The sequence below is a fragment of the Lycium ferocissimum genome, chromosome 3 (genome assembly GCF_029784015.1).
Source record: "Lycium ferocissimum isolate CSIRO_LF1 chromosome 3, AGI_CSIRO_Lferr_CH_V1, whole genome shotgun sequence".
NCBI lineage: Eukaryota > Viridiplantae > Streptophyta > Magnoliopsida > Solanales > Solanaceae > Lycium > Lycium ferocissimum.
The window spans coordinates 65,452,429-65,470,341 of record NC_081344.1 but is presented as its reverse complement, the minus strand read 5'-3'; the positions used below and the strand labels follow the sequence as shown (position 1 = coordinate 65,470,341).

The 17,913-nt window shown below is 34.2% G+C and overlaps 1 protein-coding gene across 6 annotated transcripts; it reads left to right on the top strand.

The window, feature by feature from the left end:
- The first annotated feature begins 2,024 nt into the window (after positions 1-2,024).
- LOC132050422 (uncharacterized) lies at positions 2,025-9,833 on the top strand. Of its 6 annotated transcripts, none has more exons than XM_059441660.1 (9): positions 2,025-2,194; positions 3,076-3,200; positions 3,262-3,374; positions 5,633-5,796; positions 6,217-6,266; positions 6,344-6,572; positions 7,707-7,755; positions 8,645-8,754; positions 9,450-9,833. In XM_059441660.1, exons 4-8 carry the CDS (start codon positions 5,742-5,744, stop codon positions 8,676-8,678), a joined length of 417 nt encoding a protein of 138 aa, XP_059297643.1. In that variant the 5' UTR covers positions 2,025-2,194; positions 3,076-3,200; positions 3,262-3,374; positions 5,633-5,741; the 3' UTR covers positions 8,679-8,754; positions 9,450-9,833. The 6 variants fall into 6 exon arrangements, with proteins under 6 accessions (XP_059297643.1, XP_059297642.1, XP_059297640.1 ...); XM_059441659.1 differs by having other exon boundaries at positions 8,642-8,754; XM_059441657.1 differs by lacking the exons at positions 3,076-3,200; positions 8,645-8,754; positions 9,450-9,833 and adding an exon at positions 7,379-7,554 and having other exon boundaries at positions 7,707-7,761.
- The last annotated feature ends 8,080 nt before the right edge of the window (positions 9,834-17,913 follow it).

Genomic DNA, 17,913 nt, shown 5'->3' with positions numbered 1-17,913 from the left:
TCTTTTTATGGAGTTCGTTTCAATAATCACACTTAGCAAAGTTTTATCAAACTTTGCTAGATTGATATCATTCTTTTTATGGAGTTCGTTTCAATAATCACACTTTCGTTTCAATAATTACACTTACTGTTAACCTAGACTCAACATTTCCTTTTTGGAATTATAAGAGTTATGCTTTTTGGAGATATAAGCAAATTCAACAGCACATTCTTGGTAATTGCTTATCAGCTACTCCCTGTGTTTCAATTATGCCTTAGTTTGACTGGGAACGGAGTTAAAGAAACTAAAGAAGACTTTTGAATCTTGTGGTCTTAAACTCATGATATGTATAATGTACTAAAATGCCTTAAATCTTGTGGTCTTAAGCATGTCATGTGAGAGATTGAAATTAAAGAGTTGCCAAATTAGGAAGAGACATTCCTTTTTTTTTTTTTTAAAAATGTAACATTGGTATGTATTGATTTGATCGGTGCATAGGTTGTACTGAAACCATATTTACAGCAAAAAAATCTAAAAATCTAACAAGAGCCTAGGATTTCAATTATGGATCAGCTTGATCTTTTGTACATCACTACTACTGTCTTCAAAGCACCTTGAATTTCTCTCTTTCCATATTGTCCACCAAATGCAAGTTGGGACAATCCTCCATTTATCTCTGTCTGAGGCTCCTATTCGTGCCCCCTCCCAAATATGGAGTAGATTAGTAATCCTATTTGGCATTACCCAGACAATGCCCTAAGATTCACAAAGATCCTCCAAAGCTGCATTGTGATCCTACAATGTAAAAATAGATGACTGTTGTCTCACCCTCTTTACCACACAAGTAACATCTGGAACAAAGAGAGAATTTTCTCTTTTTTAGGTTTTCTTGAGTCAATACTGCTTCCCTTGCCAACAACCATGTGAAACATGCAACTTTGAATGGTACCTTCACTTTCCAAATGTGCTTCCAAGGCCAAAGTTGCACCTGCTAGTTACTCTGGTTCAGAAATTTGTATGCTGTGCTCACTGTGTAAATGCCTTTGCTGTCTTCTTTCCACCACAATTTATCTGCTCCTTTTTGTGTGCCTTTAAACTCTTCTAGTAGCCTAAAAAAACTCTATCAATGTGTTGATATTCCAGTCATTGAAGTTTCGGCTGAACTGAAGGTTCATCCATGATTGTCCCATGTCTCAGCTACTTTCTTGTGTTGGTTTACTGCCAGCCCATGAATGATAGGAAATAATTCCTTTAGACTAGTGTTTCCCAACCATTTGTCCTCCCAAAAAGAAGTCTTGTGACCATTACTCACCTTAATGGTGGAATGGTTCCACAAGAAAGGCCAAAGAGCTCTGATGGATTTCCATAGACTGACACCATAAGGAGTGTGCACCTCCTTGGTCATCCACTTGTTTTCTTCCCCATATTTTTCTTTGATCATTCTTCCCCAGTATGGTTGAGGTGTATGTGAGTACCTCCATAACCATTTAAGTCTTAAAGCTTTGGTCTGCAGCTTTAAATTCCTGATACCTAGTCCTCCCGCTTCTTCCCCAATAGAACATTATCCCACTTGACTAAATGGAAAACTTTTTTATCTTGATCACCCTTCCAGAGAAAGTCCCTCCTAATCTTGTCTAGTCTTTCAATCACTCCAATAGGGATGGGGAAAACAGACATCATATAGGTAGGGAGTGCATTCAGAACTGAATTTATAAGTGTGACTCTGCTCCCTAGAGATACATATTGTGACTTCCACCTGGATAGCTGACATTCTTGTTGAAACAGACTAAAAAAGAAAGTAAGACAAACAAATGGAGATGGAGGGAATATTCAACTTTGCAAGGATATGACTAGTACTTCTTATCTTCTTATGTTTCTTTACTATGAAACTCCATCCACAAAGAGTGGCTTGGAGATTGCAAAAGATTAAACAGCATATCGACTTAGGATAATGGAACAAATTTATCACCTTCAGCGCTAATGAGTTCTTACTCGGTTGGTTGATTGAGTTTGATTCCCACTACCCCTCGTGCTTGCACCCTTCCTCTTTATTTTTGCTAAGGAAAAATCACTCGGTCTTCTATTTGTTGTTTTATTATTGTTAATTGTTTGTTTGCCTGATAAGACTGTAAAGGATGCTCCACCTCTGCTAAACTGGACAATGAAAAACAATCCACATGAAGATAACTCATTGTGCGCTCTTTCCGAATGTTTGGTAACAACTCTTTCTTTCTCTTGTTTATCTTTATATAACAAAATTTCTGGAGGAAAAAAGGGAACACAGTGACTATAAAATGGAGATAACCTTTTTATTTATCATTTGCTGTTTCTCTTTTTCGAATGAGCATATTCTTACCATTTCTCGTACATGCTAGAATTTCGTCATCTTCTGGTATCCTTTTTATTGAAAAGAATACAACTTGAAAAATGTCTAATCAGATTGTCAAGTTAATACATAGTTATTTAGTATTGGAGTGAAATAGACCTTCTTGTTCAGTCATACTCTTTCTGTCCCTATGTGATATAGTTTGACTAGACACTAAGTTTAAAAAAGAAAGGAAGACTTTTGAAACTTGTGGTCTAAAACAACTCATAAATATTTGTGAAGCTGTAAATCATTTCATTAAGGGTAAAAGGGGAAGTTTTAAGTTAAATTATTTCTAAAAATAGAAATGTATCATTCTTTTGGGACGGATTAAAAGAAAAATATATCACATAAATTGAGACAGAGGGAGTATATGTTTTCACATATAGTTAGCTTTTTTTTTCTCCTGTTTGTTTTCATTAGATAGCCAGCTGGGATGTTGCTGGGATACGGCACTTTCAATGTTTTTCCCTTTGGTGATTATATAATTGTTGGTTACCAAAAGAAATAGACCTGGATAGACTTGAATAGATGTAAAGTGGTAAAATTAAAAAAAAAAAAAGAAAAGAAAAAAAGAAAAGATATAAGTATTCATCTATTCATAAAGTTGTCGCAACTAAATTTGGGGATTGAGAGGGTGGAGATGACCGTTGCAATTTTTTCATGTGAGCACATTCTTTGTCGCTTTTAGTAAAAGGGGCTAAAACAGTTTTTCCTATACATGCATGTAGGAGGTGTAAGAGTTTGGCTATAGCAGGTTTTAGGAGAGTAGAGGTGGGCCTAAGAAGAACTAGAGGGAGGTGATTAGACAAAACATGACGCATCTTCAGCTTCATCGCAAATCAACGTTGAAAAGGTGAGATTCTTCTTCTTTCTTGTCTCTTATGTCCAATCTGGTACTGAGATTCTTGTTTCAGATCTTCCATGGTATCCCCGATGTTGTTGATGTTCATTCCTTCGACCATCTGGATTTGTATAAAGAGAAAGAAGAATCGATTGCATAATACCAGATGGTTTGGTACATCAACCGGTATGTCTTCTTCACTTCTCGTATTTCTGTTGTTGTTGATGATGTATTGTGTCCAGGTCTGTTGTTGTAGTATGTCACTGGTTCTAATCTTGATGTATGTCACTGGTTCTAATCTTGATGTATTGTATGTATTACGACTGATCTTTTGCTTTCCTCTCTTCCTTTGGTTGCGCATCTCCGTTTAGTTGCTATATGTTATTCTAAACCTCAAAGCAGGGCATTGATGTTTGTCCAAATTGATTAATTTCTTTCCTTGTGTTGGAAGCTGTTAAAATGATCTAACAATTACCACTCCATTGTCTTCCAATGTATGATTACCTATATAGTCTGCACTAGCATTGCCTTCTCTGTATATGTGCATGACTTTTACTTCACAAAATGGCATTAGCTTCCATGTATCTTCCACTATTGTGATGATTTGCCATGGCATCTGTCATATCCTCTCCAAGATGTGCTTCATTATTAATGAGTCAGTCTCTATTATCGCCCTGTCAATGCCTGCTGTGATGCAATGATATATTGCTTCCTTTATGGCAATTGAATCAGCTTCCATATTTGTTGTTTCATGAATTTCCTTGGCTATATTCCTGACCCCCTTTATGATTTCTAATACGAAAATCAAAGGAACTTCTCCCCGGATTACCTCTACTTGCCCCATCTTTGTTACATTTAAACCGTCCTTCCGGAGGAGGATTCCATTTAACCTTCCTTACCTGCAGTTTTGGTTTGAATCTATCCAGAAAACTGACTAAGTCTGGCCATGTTGTTTATCCTTTTATACTTCATCCTTACAAAATTGTGTATGTTTGCTGAGATCTGATATTGCTTTCTATGCATAGTCGCTGATCCTCCATGTCTTAGTTTATTTCTTCTATCCCATAATTTCCACATAATCACTGCTGGAAGTGCCTTAAAAATAGGTTTCAGTAAAGATTTACAGGGGGCTTTCCAGTATTGAATAACAATCTGACATAATTGTTGTCCATTCATATTGATACCTGCACAAGTAACAAACATTCTCCACAACTTTGCGGCTGTAGGAAAGGTTAGAAAAATATGAGTCATAGTCTCCTGTCCAGGATTCCGACAGCACCAACATCTGGATGCTGATTGAATTCCTATTCTGCTAAGGGCATCATCAGTGGTAGTCTAAATTTCCAAGCTCAAAAGAGAATTTGAAAGGAAGCCCCTTTGGCTACATGAATTTAAAAATATCTTCCTTCTCCTCTTTGTGTCTTATATACTCCCAAGCACTATTAACTTTAAACTTTCCACCATTCTCCAACATCCACCAAGTCCCGTCCAGTTCTGTATTCTGTTTAGTGGGTGGTATGATACTAACAACGTGCTCAACTATATCCTCTAGCAATTGTGTTTTCAGTTTCTGCACATCCCAATCATCCATGTTAGAGAATTCCTTCACTTCAATTTCCTCTATGAAATTAACTTCCGGTAAAATATAGTATAAGGCTCCCAAAGTTGTCCAACTATCAAACCAAAAACTAGTCTCCTTGTCTAACTTGCCACCAAATTTGATGTTCCACTAATTCTCTGACTAGAACCATTTTCTTCCATAGCAAAGATGCCCCTTGACTCTGGGCCAACACAGGATGAATCGTTTTGCTATATTTATTCCACATGTAAGAGCTCCAAAGTGAGGGCTTGATTCTAAAATTCCACTATAATTTACATAGTAAAGCATTAGATATTTCAAATAAAGATCTAAACCCCAATCTTCCTTCATGTTAGGCAAACACAGATTGTCACACCTAATCCAATGTCTTCTTTTATTATCTGAGTCATTGCCCCAAAAGAATTTAGCATAAATCCTATGAATCTGTCTTATTACTCCTATAGGTGGACTCATAGCAGAGAATAAATGAATGGGCATGCTTTGAAGTACATGAGCGATTAAGACAGCTCTGCCACCAAAAGATAACATTTTTCCTTCCCATGCTTGATTCTTTTTGAGATCTTCTTAACCTGAAGCGTAGTTGATTTATTGGTTGATCCCTTGATAAAATATTTGTATATATGGAAACACAAGTTTTTGCCTATATAGGCATTTCTAGATTAGCCAGGGTTTGCCATGGAAGACATTGTTTTTACCTAAAAAAAAAAAAAAAATGGAAGAAGGAAGAAAACAATATTACTATATTAGTTTTGTCGTGTTGAAAAGAGTAGTGTGGAGTAAGCTAGTGTATCCTTCTAATTCATGTATTCAATGTTCCAATTGCGTATAGGAATTTTCATGACAGTTTTATTTGCAAAAGCAATTTTGGCATGGGGCGATCTTGATGATAAGGTTCATGCAAAAGAACAGTGTACCATCACCGACAACATTAATACATAAAGTCGGACTCCTTGATGATGCACTTCATTGTGGCTTCTGGCGTTGGAGATATTCTCTTCCTTTTTTCAGGTTTGTTAGATCTCCATTTCCCTTTATTTCTATTCTTCATTCTCAATTTTTCCTCTTGAAGTTTGCCTTACAATTTTGTAAATCATCCTATGTTATGCTTAAATGGTCTTGTGATTTTTGATTCTCTATTAGATTGTGGTAGAGGAAGAAGAAAACAGAGATCAACAACACTTAGGACCCGTTTGGACAGAGAAACTTTTTCCTTTTCTCCAATTTCGTTTTCAAAACATTGTTTGGTTATACATTTGACTGATTTTTTGGTTAGTATTTGAAGATGAGTTTTTCAAGCCCAACAAAATTGTCCTTCATTATTCTGGCTATATTGGGTAAAGTTTCTGCATCATCTTTTTAGTTCTTTTCTTGCAAATTCTTTCTCTCCTTTCTATCTATTAATTAGCCGTTCATTAAACTGTTTGGCAGTTCTCTTCTTATACTCTATAAGCCCTGCGGATGACGCAATGGTTTTTATGGTATCTTCTGTCCTAGTATTTCTGAATATTAGTGGCATAGTATTTTGAGATAAACACTATTAAATTTTCACGTGTAGGGCTTCGTTTGTGTACAAGTTGCTCCGATTATGGCATTCGTTATGATATACGAAATTTGTTCTTCACGTCGAGCTCGAGACAGAACAAGGAGTACATCCACTAACTACTTGAGTTGTTGTGATGAACTCCATCACTACGTGCCTTCATCAGAAGCATGTCCCATAAGAAGAAGATTGCAAGAGCTGAGGCACCAAATTGCTCTTCTAAACCGTGAAAGTTATGAGTTTGGTATGTTTGCTATGGCTATCTGCTAAACTTTTTCTACCAATAGTTTTGCGAGACAAAAATGGTCCCTTATCTTTGGTAGTAGGTCAAACTAGTCCCTTAAGTATCAACTGAGCAATTTTGCTCCTACTAAGTTTGTCAAAAGTGAGCACTTTTGGTCTCCGTCAAATATTTACCAAACTCTAATTATTAATTTTAAGCGGAATTGTGGAAATATTTTTTGTAACCAAAACACCAGAAATTTCCTTCATTCTAGAAGCTGCAACATAAAAAACTATATCAGACACAAAACATATACAAAAAAATAACAAAAATTGCACCTCAACAGGTAGCACCAGACTCTTGAAATAGATAAAAATAACATAAACTACAAAATATACAACAACAACATACCAGTGTAATCCCACAAGTGGGGTCTGGGAAGGGTAAGATGTACACAGACCTTACCCTACCTTTGTGAGGTAGAGAGGCCAAACTACAAAATAAATACTTCCAAATATGAGTTCCCATTAAATATTTTTCATTTTCTTAGTTCCCATTAAATATTTTTCATTTTCTTAGTTCCGATTAAATTTAATAATCAATATCTGGCGGATATCAAAAGTGCTCACTTTTGACAAACTTAAGGGACCGAAACTGTTAAAGTGATACTAAAGGGACTATTTTGAACCTACTACCAAATATTATGGACTATTTTTGTCATTTTTTCTAGTTTTGCTGTCTATATGTTTTTGGAATCAGTATCATAAAGATTCTATCAGGAAATAGAAACGACCCTTTTCTTATTATATGGTTGTTTCCATATGCAGAAAACTTTACCTTGAGAGAGTTGCATTCTGCATTTAATGTCTTCGGAATTCGTTACATGAATGAAGAAGAGATAAATGCCTTATATGTTCGCAAGTGCAAAGGCATTGGTTTAGAGAGGTAAATCACAAGCATTTAAGTCATGCTTATTCTCTCAAGCCACGAGTGATCAGTATCAGTGAGTTTATTTGTGTTGAATTTTTTTTTTTTTTTTTTTTTTTTTTTCTTTTTTAACAATTAGTTTATGACAACACAAACTTTTTCTTCTCCTTGACTATTAAGTATTGGCGAGCTGGTTGTAATTTGATCCTATATTGGTCTTTCCTGCAGTGAGGATGCACCACCAACACAAGCCTTGTCTTCTTCAGCCTCAGCTAAGGTACTTTCTTTTAGATGCTCAATGGTTATGCCACAATATTATATATTGCTTGGTGACACCTTTAGTTATGGCTTAGGTAGCTAGGGATGTTAAATGGGCGGGTTGGACGGGTGAAAATGAGCTGAGTTAATAAATGTATGGGTCAAAAGTTAATTGGGTTGAAATGGGCTAAAAAGTTGATCATAACCCAACCCGTACAATTTTTACTAAGTTTAAATTTCTTATTTGTTCTTTTATATTCTTTTTAGTACCTAATAAAACTATTTTTTTTTAAATTATTATGGTTATATATAACATATCAAACAAAAAAAATTCTTTTTGAGAATATTTTGACAAGGTTTCTCATGGGTCAATTTGGGATAGATATCAGCCCAATTTTTTGATGGGCTGAGCTAATAAATGGACGGGTCAATGACCAGCCCAAACTTGGGTGGATTGGCCGGGTCATGTTTTTATGGGCCAATTTTGCCACCCCTATAGATAGCCTTTTTTTAATTTTTTTTTATGGTTGCTTGTTGTCCCTTCTCTTTGTTGGATTATTATAAATTTGCTTGAGCAGAATGTTGAGATCCAAATCCAGAAGCAGTAACATACAAATAAATTCTCTCACAGCTGAATGCCTTGAGTTTCAAGAAGGGGAAAGGGGAAAAGACGTAAAAATCTCATGATATTTGTATTTGCATCCCGTTAATGAGAATTCTAACAGTATATTTTTCTAGCTTCGCGATATACTTGTCCGATATGATCATATGATCAGATGAATCTTTTGTATGCTTCTTCTTCTTGTGAAATCCTTCAGTTACCTTCTTAAAACATATGGTTTTGTTCTCAGTATGTTCTATTTGATCCTTACAAATGAAGATAATTTAAATATTCCCGCCTTCAGCAGGAATTTGGAAGATACTTATAATGGACGAGGATGATGAATTGACATGTAATATTTGTTTGGAGCAAGTTAGAAAGGGAGACCTTTTTCATAGCTTGCCATGTTTACATCAGGTTTCTTCCTATTCTATCTGATATTGTCTTCTTTTCCTCTGAAATAAATCATGTTATCCAATTTCGGTAAATCACCTTCTGAAACTTATAGCCCGTTTTGCCAAACTTCTAGGTAACCCAAAGTTTTTTTTTTTCAGAAGTCTTTGGTGAAATTTCTGGGGAAAAATGTGCTTTTGAATAGTAGGAGATGTTTTTAATTTTGTCAGGACAAAGTACCCTTTACAAAACCTCATGCATTATCAACAACACATCTATGACCAAAGCATCATATAAACATAGCCCCTCGTTATATTTTTTTATTTGATTTTTCTACATGTTAATTAAATGAAATTGAAAATTTTAATTAGTATCTCATAGAAATATATCAAACCATTAATCTATTTAACGATAGTAACTGTAGAACGAATCTTTACATGTCTTTTTTTCTAATTTGACGCTATAGAGATCTTTTGTTAAAGATTGATTAAACACTAACTGCTTCTATAACACTTACAAAGGCGTTTCTGAAATAATTTGGCCAAACACAAACAAGTGAACAACTAGTATCTGAAAGTACACTTCTTCTGAAACTTCCATTTGACAAAAAGTACTTGCTGAGATAAATAGATTTTGAATGATTGGCCAGAACATGCTCGATGTAATTGGTGGTCTCAATTTAACACCCCCGTGACGGTTCCTTTTTTTTTTTTTGGCAGTTTCATAGCAAATGCATTGATCCTTGGCTCGGGCTGAACGCTTGTCCAATATGTAACATGAGTTACGATGAAATGGTCTGAGGACTTGCAAAGCTTAAAACTCATGTTTTAATTTTAGTTGCAACTGACAGGTTAGAGGCTTGTCATTATGAGAATAAATGAATTCTTATAAGAATTCTCACTGTAGTTTACAAACTTGTTGAAGCAGTATGTAAATAATAGGCAGAAGACTCTACTATGTTGCACCTTCTTTTCACTTTGAAGTTCTGTGAATTTGAAGCTTCTCTCACTATGAAATGCATGTTAAAACTTGTGTTGGTAGTAGTAAACTATGCTAATTTGCTAATATTTCATGCTGAATCACACAGAAAAGAGTTGCATCAATTGCTTTTCAAACAATTTCAGAGGAAATACATTTTGTTTGTACTCTAGGCTGTTTTAGACCGTTAACAGGAACGAGATCAGGCCTTTAAGCATGCAGACGAGAGTTTTATTATCAGTTGTCAGCCCCAGTCCTTCAGTTTCCAAATTGGAATAAGGAGTTACATATTCATGCTGACGCATCATCTGTCAGCCACAATCCTCCGATTTTCGGATTGGAATGAGTTACTTCCTCTGTCTCAATTTATGTGATACACTTTTCTTTTTAGTCTATCCAAAAAAGAATGATACATTTTCTTATTTGACAACAATTTAACTTTAAACTTTATTTTTTACACTTAACGAGATGATCTATAACCACAAAAATATCTTTTTAAACCACAAGATTCAAAAGTCTTCATTGATTTTTTAAATTCCATGTTCAGTTAAATGATATCACATAAATTAGGACGGAGGAAGTATATATTTATACTAGCGCATCACTCTATGCCATTGAGGGTATGTTGACGTACTAAGAGCCGCTCGATCATTCCGTCCAATTTTAAAGTATATGACTTTCTGGTTGGGTGGTCATTTGTGGAGGTGGGTAATTGTCCTGTTTTTAGTGCCTAGGAATATATCATATGAGATCTTCTGCATTATCTAGGTTCTGAGTGGCAAACCATGAAATAGTCTTCCATGGATTGTGTTACTCTTACTCGTCCAGGCTGGTATTAAATTAGCCTTCCATGATAGATGATTCTGTGTAAAATACTTGTATTGGCAATTTTTAAGAGATTAAAATTAGCCTAAATTACTGCCCACCCAATCAATTAAACTAAAAATAGCTGGCGGAAGTATAATGCATATATAAGTCATGTATAATATGTGTATAACTGTATATAATTTGTATATACCGGTTAGAAAAAGTAAATAGTAAATTTGACCGACCACTTTTGTAAAGATCCCGTTCTCTCGAAATTTTAAAAAATAGGTGGGACTGTCGGTTTTTGGGCCTGCTATGAGTTTTTAGTCACTATTTGAAAAGTAATAGGGAGATGGCCAGCTACATTTCAACGCGGAAATAAAATTTGGAAATAGACGTGTCTACTTAAAACACAGAAGAACTTATAAAATGTTTGAACCTCATGAATCATTCCTTGATTTTGAACTTATAAGATTTGAACCCCATGCGTTTCTCATGAAGTTTGAAACTCCAACAAAATTTTGAACCCCATGAATTGTTCCGTATTTTAATAATAGTTAAATGTTATACACCTTTCGTTTCAATTTGTTTGTCTGGTTTTGACTTGGCACATACTTCAATCGATTTATGTCATGTGAAAACTTAGAAGCTTGGTCTTAAACATGTCATGTGGAAACTTGGAATTAAAGAGTTGCCATAAAAGGAAAGAGATATTATTTTTTAAATGGACTAAAAAGGAAAGTAAAACAAACAAATTGAAATGGAGGGAATAGCTTTTAATATAGTTGCTAATATTTGATAGCAGATATTAAAAGTGGTTATTTACCTACTTTCCCCCTTAAAATTTCGCTTGTATTTAGAATTATATTTTGTCAAAGTAAAGAGTAAATTTCTCACGTCGGAAAAGAAAAAGACTGGATTAACTAAAGAGAGAGGCATAAAATAGAGCTTTGATTATGTTGTAACCATTTCAACTGCAATTTCTTGTAGCACTTTAATTCTACGCGTGAAAGATATCTAAATGTTCAAGAAAATAATATCATAGATCTGACTAAGCTTCTATTTAATTAACTTCCATTCTTCAAGTTTTAAATGTACACAAATAAATACAAAAGATAGAGCTCCCACATCGTTTTTGAACAGTGACTTTTGTGAATACTTATGTGGACGAAAAATGACATTCCAATGTCGAGCCTTGTAACGTGGGCTTGTAACCCAAGTGGGGGCAACATTGTGGTGGAATGTTGGGCTGTTCCAGATGGCTGGGCTTTGGTTGGCGTTAGTCTGGCTTGCCCTGTCCAAGTACGGAGTTGAGTCACGTGGTCCAAACGAAAGTATGGGCTTCTTGGCTCTTAGAGCGGGGCAGACTGCATGAGGCTGGTTTCACAGAGCAATGAATAGCTCCCGCTCCGTGCAGTGGAAGGATAACAGGCTGGTGTTCTCCAAGTCCAATAAAACCCGATGGGCTGCTTAATTAAACCACCACTTTTTGTGTCTCTATGGGCTTGACCCGACTCTACCTAATTCAGCTCCACTTTTTATTTTTTATTTTGTATTTATTCCTACCTTCCAAGATAGGAGTAAAGTCTGTGTACACTTTACTCTGCTTAGACCCCACATTGTGGTATTTTACTGGATATGTTGTTGTTTATGCTCGGAGAAAGAATCTTTACCTCTGTAGTTATTGTCTTCACATACCATGTGTAGTTCTGAGTTGATAGAAAAATGAACTTTTTATTTTTCTAAGTGGTGTCACATGGATATTTGCAAACCATGTGTTTTTTTTGCTAGTATTTCATTCTAAATCTCACAGAAAAGAGTTGCACCAATAGCTTTTCAAGTAATTCAAGGGAAATAGGTTTTGATTGTACTCTAGGTTGTTTGAGATTGTATCCGGGAACATGATTTATAAGGCTTGAAGCATGCATATGAGTTTTTTCTTTCAATCTCAATCTTCGATTTTTGGATTAGAATAAGGAGTTTCAGTTCATAGCAACGCATCACTATATGCCATTGAATGAATGTTGGTGCAAGACAATCAGTTTGATCACTCCATTTACTTCTAAAGTAATACGATTTTTTGCTTGGGAGGTCATGAAAGTGGGACAATTGTCCCTTTTTTTGTTAACAAAAAATCCTAGGAATATGTTTAATTATTAGGCCTATCTAGGTTCTGACTGGCAAACCATGAAATAATTAAAGATACTAATCAAGTTAGTCTTCTAAGGAATTCTTTTACTGGTGCAGATTGATACTAAATCAGTATTCCATGATAGAAAATTCTATTTATGGATTTCCAGCCACTGGACATGATCTGTGTGATGATTCTGATAGATCATTCATGACGAAACAAGTATTTGTAGTTTGTTTTCTTCTTTTAAATGTAATTTCAATAATAATAAAATAAACAATTTGTAAAAGATTCATCACTAATATTATTCTGCAATTCATTTTTAATGATAATGAGTGATTCTTAAGGTTACTATCTAACTATGGATAGCTTGTCTGAACAATTTTGAAATAGAAGAGTACTGAGCTAGGGTTAAGATATCTTTCTTCTTTCTTTTATCGAGAAGAGAGAAGAGTTAAACGTGTTATAAAATACAGGATTAAAGAAAAAGGTATACAACAGAGCTTTTATTATGTTGTAACCATCTCAATTGCAACTATCTAACTAAGATTCCATTTAATTGACTTCCATTTTCATGTTTAAAAGTACTCATACAAATAAGGATCACCAAACAGGTCTGTCTCCCACATCATTTTTGAACGATGCTTTCGCGAATACATGTGTGGATGAGGAGACTTCCAAATGCTGAGCCTTGTAACGTGGGCTTTTAAACTAAATGGGGGCAACAATGTGGTGGAATGTTGGGCTATTACAGAAGGCTGGACTCTGGCATTAGTCCGGCCTGCCCAATCCAAGCACGTTACACGGAGTTGAGTCACGTGGTCCAAACGAAAGTATGGGCTGCTTGGCTCTTAGAGTGGGGCGGACTGCGTGAGGCTGGTTTCACAGAGCAACGAATTGCTCCCACACCGTGCAGCAGAAGGATAACGTGTCGGTGTTCTCCAAGTCCAACAAAAACCTGACGGGCTGCTTAATTAAACCACCACTTTTTGTGTCAATATGGGCTTGACAGTCTATTCAATTCAGCTCATCTTTTATTTTCTATTTATGCAAATTCTGACCTTTCTTGTTTCTGCTGATCTGCAAAGAATCTTTACTTGTATAATTATGTTTCTCTTAATTATTTTACATATGTAGCAGCCTTCCATAGGCTGTCACATTTACATTGCGTAGTAAAATGAACTTTTTTATTTTTTGTAATAAAATGAACCTTTAAGCGAGTGTTTCCTGTCAATCTCAATCTTTGGTTTCTGAGCCGGAATAAGAAGTTTTAGTTCATATTGATGCAGCATTGTATGACATTTAGAGATCCAGAATTTGAAGCTTATGAGTTCAGAATTCTAGTCCTTTAAAGTTAATGGGTCTTACATTAATAATTTTTCCATATTCAATGAATTTTTTAACATCCTTTGCTGAAGCGCTAGCTCCGCCCCGGATGCCACTGGATGTATGTTAGTGCAAGACGGCCAGTTTGATCACTCCATTTACTTTTAAAGTTGGCGACTTTCCGCTTGGGAGGTCATGAAAGTGGGACAATTGTCCCTTTTTTTTTTTGTTAACAAAAAATCCTAGGAATATTTTAATTATGAGGCCTATCTAGGTTCTGACTGACAAACCATGAAATAATTAAAGATATTAATTAAGTTAGTCTTCTAAGGGGTTCTTTTACTGGTGCAGATTGACACTAAATCAGTCTTCCATGATAGATAATTCTGTTTATGGATTTCCAGCCATTGGACATGATCTGTGCAATGATTCTGATAGATCATTCATGACGAAACAAGTATGCGTTGTTTAATTTGTATTCTTCTTTTAAATGTAATTTCTGTTAGTTTCCAATCTTGGATATGGCATCTCTAAATACGTTCATGATATATAATTTCATTAAGATGACTCATGAGGCAAATCGAATCTGCCCCTCATTGGAATTGAATTGGTCAGGATAGAGGTGGATCCGGACTTTAAAGTTTATGGGTTTTAAACTTGCTACTGTATCCGTTGTCGTCATAGTTACTAGGTTTGCAACTAAATACTTATACATATTTAAAAGATTTACCAATATAAATATAAAGTCTAAACAAAAGTTAATGGGTTCGTCTGAACCTATAACTATATATCAATCCAGATTTTAAATGGGCTGAATTGAGCAGGTCAAAATGAGCTAAGCTAATAAAGAACATGTTAATGACCCGCTCAAACTTAAATGGATTGACATGGTCATGTTTTCATGGACTAATTTTACCACCTAGTTGACATATATGTCACCTTATCCTGCTTCCACTTTTTAAAAAACTTTTCCCTATTTAGAAACATTGGAGTTTATGTTCACCACACTGATATATTGTATGTTATAGTTTTAATGCCAGACATTCTATATAATTAAATGTATCTATCTATATTATATTAAAAACATGAACTCTCTAACTTGAAAGTTAAATTACGAAAATATCCTTCTAATTAAATTAAAGACCTAATAGATTATTTGAATTATTTGCCAAAGGATACAATGGTTCGGAATTAAAGTTGCAACTGCTATTTAGACTATTTGCCAAAAGATGCAATGTTCAAGTTAAAAGTTACACGTCTCACTTGGATTCCTGTAATAAGTAAATGGCTTGACTCTTAGCAAAACACATTTCTGGCATCTTTTGGCAAATAATCCAAGTGAGACGTGTAACTTTTAACTTGAACATTGCATCCTTTGGCAAATAGTCTAAATAGCAGTTGCAACTTTAATTCCGAACCATTGTATCCTTTGGCAAATAATTCAAATAATCTGTTAGGTCTTTAAATTAATTAGAAAGGTATTTTCGTAATTTAACTTTTAAGTTAGGGAGTTCATGCTTTTAATATAATATAGATATAGATAGATTGATGTTCACCAATTGGGGGGCTTATTTTCCTTTTATTCTCAAGAAAAAGAAATTTTGCTTTCCAAAAGAGGAGATATAGTGCAAATTGCAATAATCTTTGAGGGTACTATGCAGGGCGGATTACTGCTACGTAAAGAGGTTTGAGATCTAATGTTCAAATAAAAAGTTCTTTAGTAAACATCTTATCGGCTTTTCTAATTTTGCATAGATAGAATTGAAGATTGTAGTGAAGCTTGTGACTTTGGTACTTCTTTAAGGTGTTTGGACAAATTTTTGTTGAAGTTAAAAGAATAGTATTTTGAAATTCAAATAGAGAAAAACATTGTTGGGTGTTTGGACCCGAACTTCACTCGATTTTTTTTTTTTTATAAAAACTAAAATTTAGTGAGTGAAAATGTACGCCTTTAAATTAGTATTTCAAAATATTTTTTGTGAAATTAAACAGTTAGTTCATGTAGAAACCAAAAACCTCTCAGCCAAAATGGTATTTGTAATACTAATAAATTTCACGGCCAATGAGGCCCAGTTGCAACTTCAAACTGATGAAGAAGACCTAAATTAAACCATTTTTTGTTTGGCTGGTTAATTAACATAGGGTTGCTTGGATAAACAAGATACTCCTTTAATGCTTGAGAGTCACAAGAAGACCTCGAAAAATCCCAAGAATAGAGTAAGATAGAATGTGATGTTAGTGTTTCATTTTGGGTTATAGAGTCCTTTGTTATTTAAGATATATTGTTACAGATGTTACAAACTAAAAGTTAGGTTTTTCATTCTTGTTTCATTGTACTTTCTTCTACTTCTTATTTTGATTATTATTAAATTGATTTGGGCAAGTTGATTTTTTTTTAATATAATCTTTCATGTCCAGAGTTCGTATGAAGTCAAGTTTTTCAATACGTAATAAAATTACATAAGTAGGAACCCCTAAACTAAAATCTTGAATTGCTTATTTACCCTACTAATTAATTTAACTATCGTACTTATTTAAAAATACCAAATTAATTCGAAAAGGTGTGAGTGTGACCCTTCATATTAATAACTAACAACTTTTCGTTCTATTTGGTTTGCAACCGTAGCTATTGTTGGCTGAGCTTTTAAAATCAGAAAAAAAAAAAAACTTTTATTTTTTATAAAAGGTTACCAGAAAAGAAATATATATGAATTTCCATGTGCAATTCCTTGCACGGGTAGATCCAGGATTTAAACTTTATAGGTTCAATCTTTCCAGATTCTTAGTGAACCCATTGTATTTCAAAAGTTATGCATTCATGTCTACCATTTATTGTAATTTTAATAAATTTTTGCACATAAATTTATGCTTCATGTCCAAAGTTAGGGTTTCAATTAAATTCCCACCTTGAAAGCTACATACGCCCCTGATTCCTCCACTGCTATTGCTCCCAGCATTTTTTCTTGTGAAATCATATTCAAATCTGAAAGGAGACCGTTTTTCAAATTACAAGAGAAGAGTTCAAATATTCAATCGATACATTATGTTGTTGGAACCAATGAACTTCCCCATTCTCTACAAATAATATTGGTCTCTCTTCTTATTTATTGTTAGAAAATAATAGCAACACAACTCTTATTATGAGTTTTGAAAAATTAATATTATTTTATTTCCTTCAAGTAATTTTCATAACATTCTCATAGACATTTTTAACAGTTACAATTTTTGTTCTACTACTTTTGACTAATGTTTGTATAGTTTAGGAGTTAAAATACCAAGTATACCCTTAGTTTATCAACTCAGATCGTCAAACTTCAAAATTTGATAATAAATGAAGCATATGGTCAAACTAATCTCCAGTGTTTGGATTGTCTATCACAGTATATTTTTCACATGATCGACTTTAGGTTTCATTAGTATGAGATATATAAATGTCAAAAGTAAGAATTTTGGTCATGACAAAGTAACTGAAACGGGTGAAACAAACATACACCAAGAATATCATCTATAAAGAATATTCGGAGAGATACAATTCACTGCATATTTAACTCATAAAAAAGTTTTTTTTTTTAAAAAGAGGTTAAGATGATATCCAATCACATGATCTTAACAAATAAGTCACTTTACAACGATCCACACTGATCATTCGCAAATGTTTGTATTTTATTCTTTCGTGTATAAATATTTATTATATACTTTAATTTAATAATATTGATACTATTTTACAAGATCATGTACTAAATGATTTAGCATACACGTGCAACGCACGTGACGAAGAACTAGTAATTTATAATATCCATCAAGTTGTCAACTTCCTAAGGAGCCGGCCAAGAAACAACTTTGTACTAATCTTTTTGTAGTACAATGCAATCTCATACAAAAGTCAAATTTGTACTGCAAAAATACTACTACCATAAAAATTCTCAGTCTAATCTTACCTA

Coding starts and splice junctions, on each gene's coding strand:
- LOC132050422 (XM_059441657.1), top strand. CDS start 5,742: ATGATGCACTTCATTGTGGCTTCTGGCGTTGGAGATATTCTCTTCCTT. Junction 5,797..6,216: donor TATTCTCTTCCTTTTTTCAG/GTTTGTTAGATC, acceptor ACTGTTTGGCAG/TTCTCTTCTTATACTCTATA. Junction 6,267..6,343: donor ATGACGCAATGGTTTTTATG/GTATCTTCTGTC, acceptor TTTCACGTGTAG/GGCTTCGTTTGTGTACAAGT.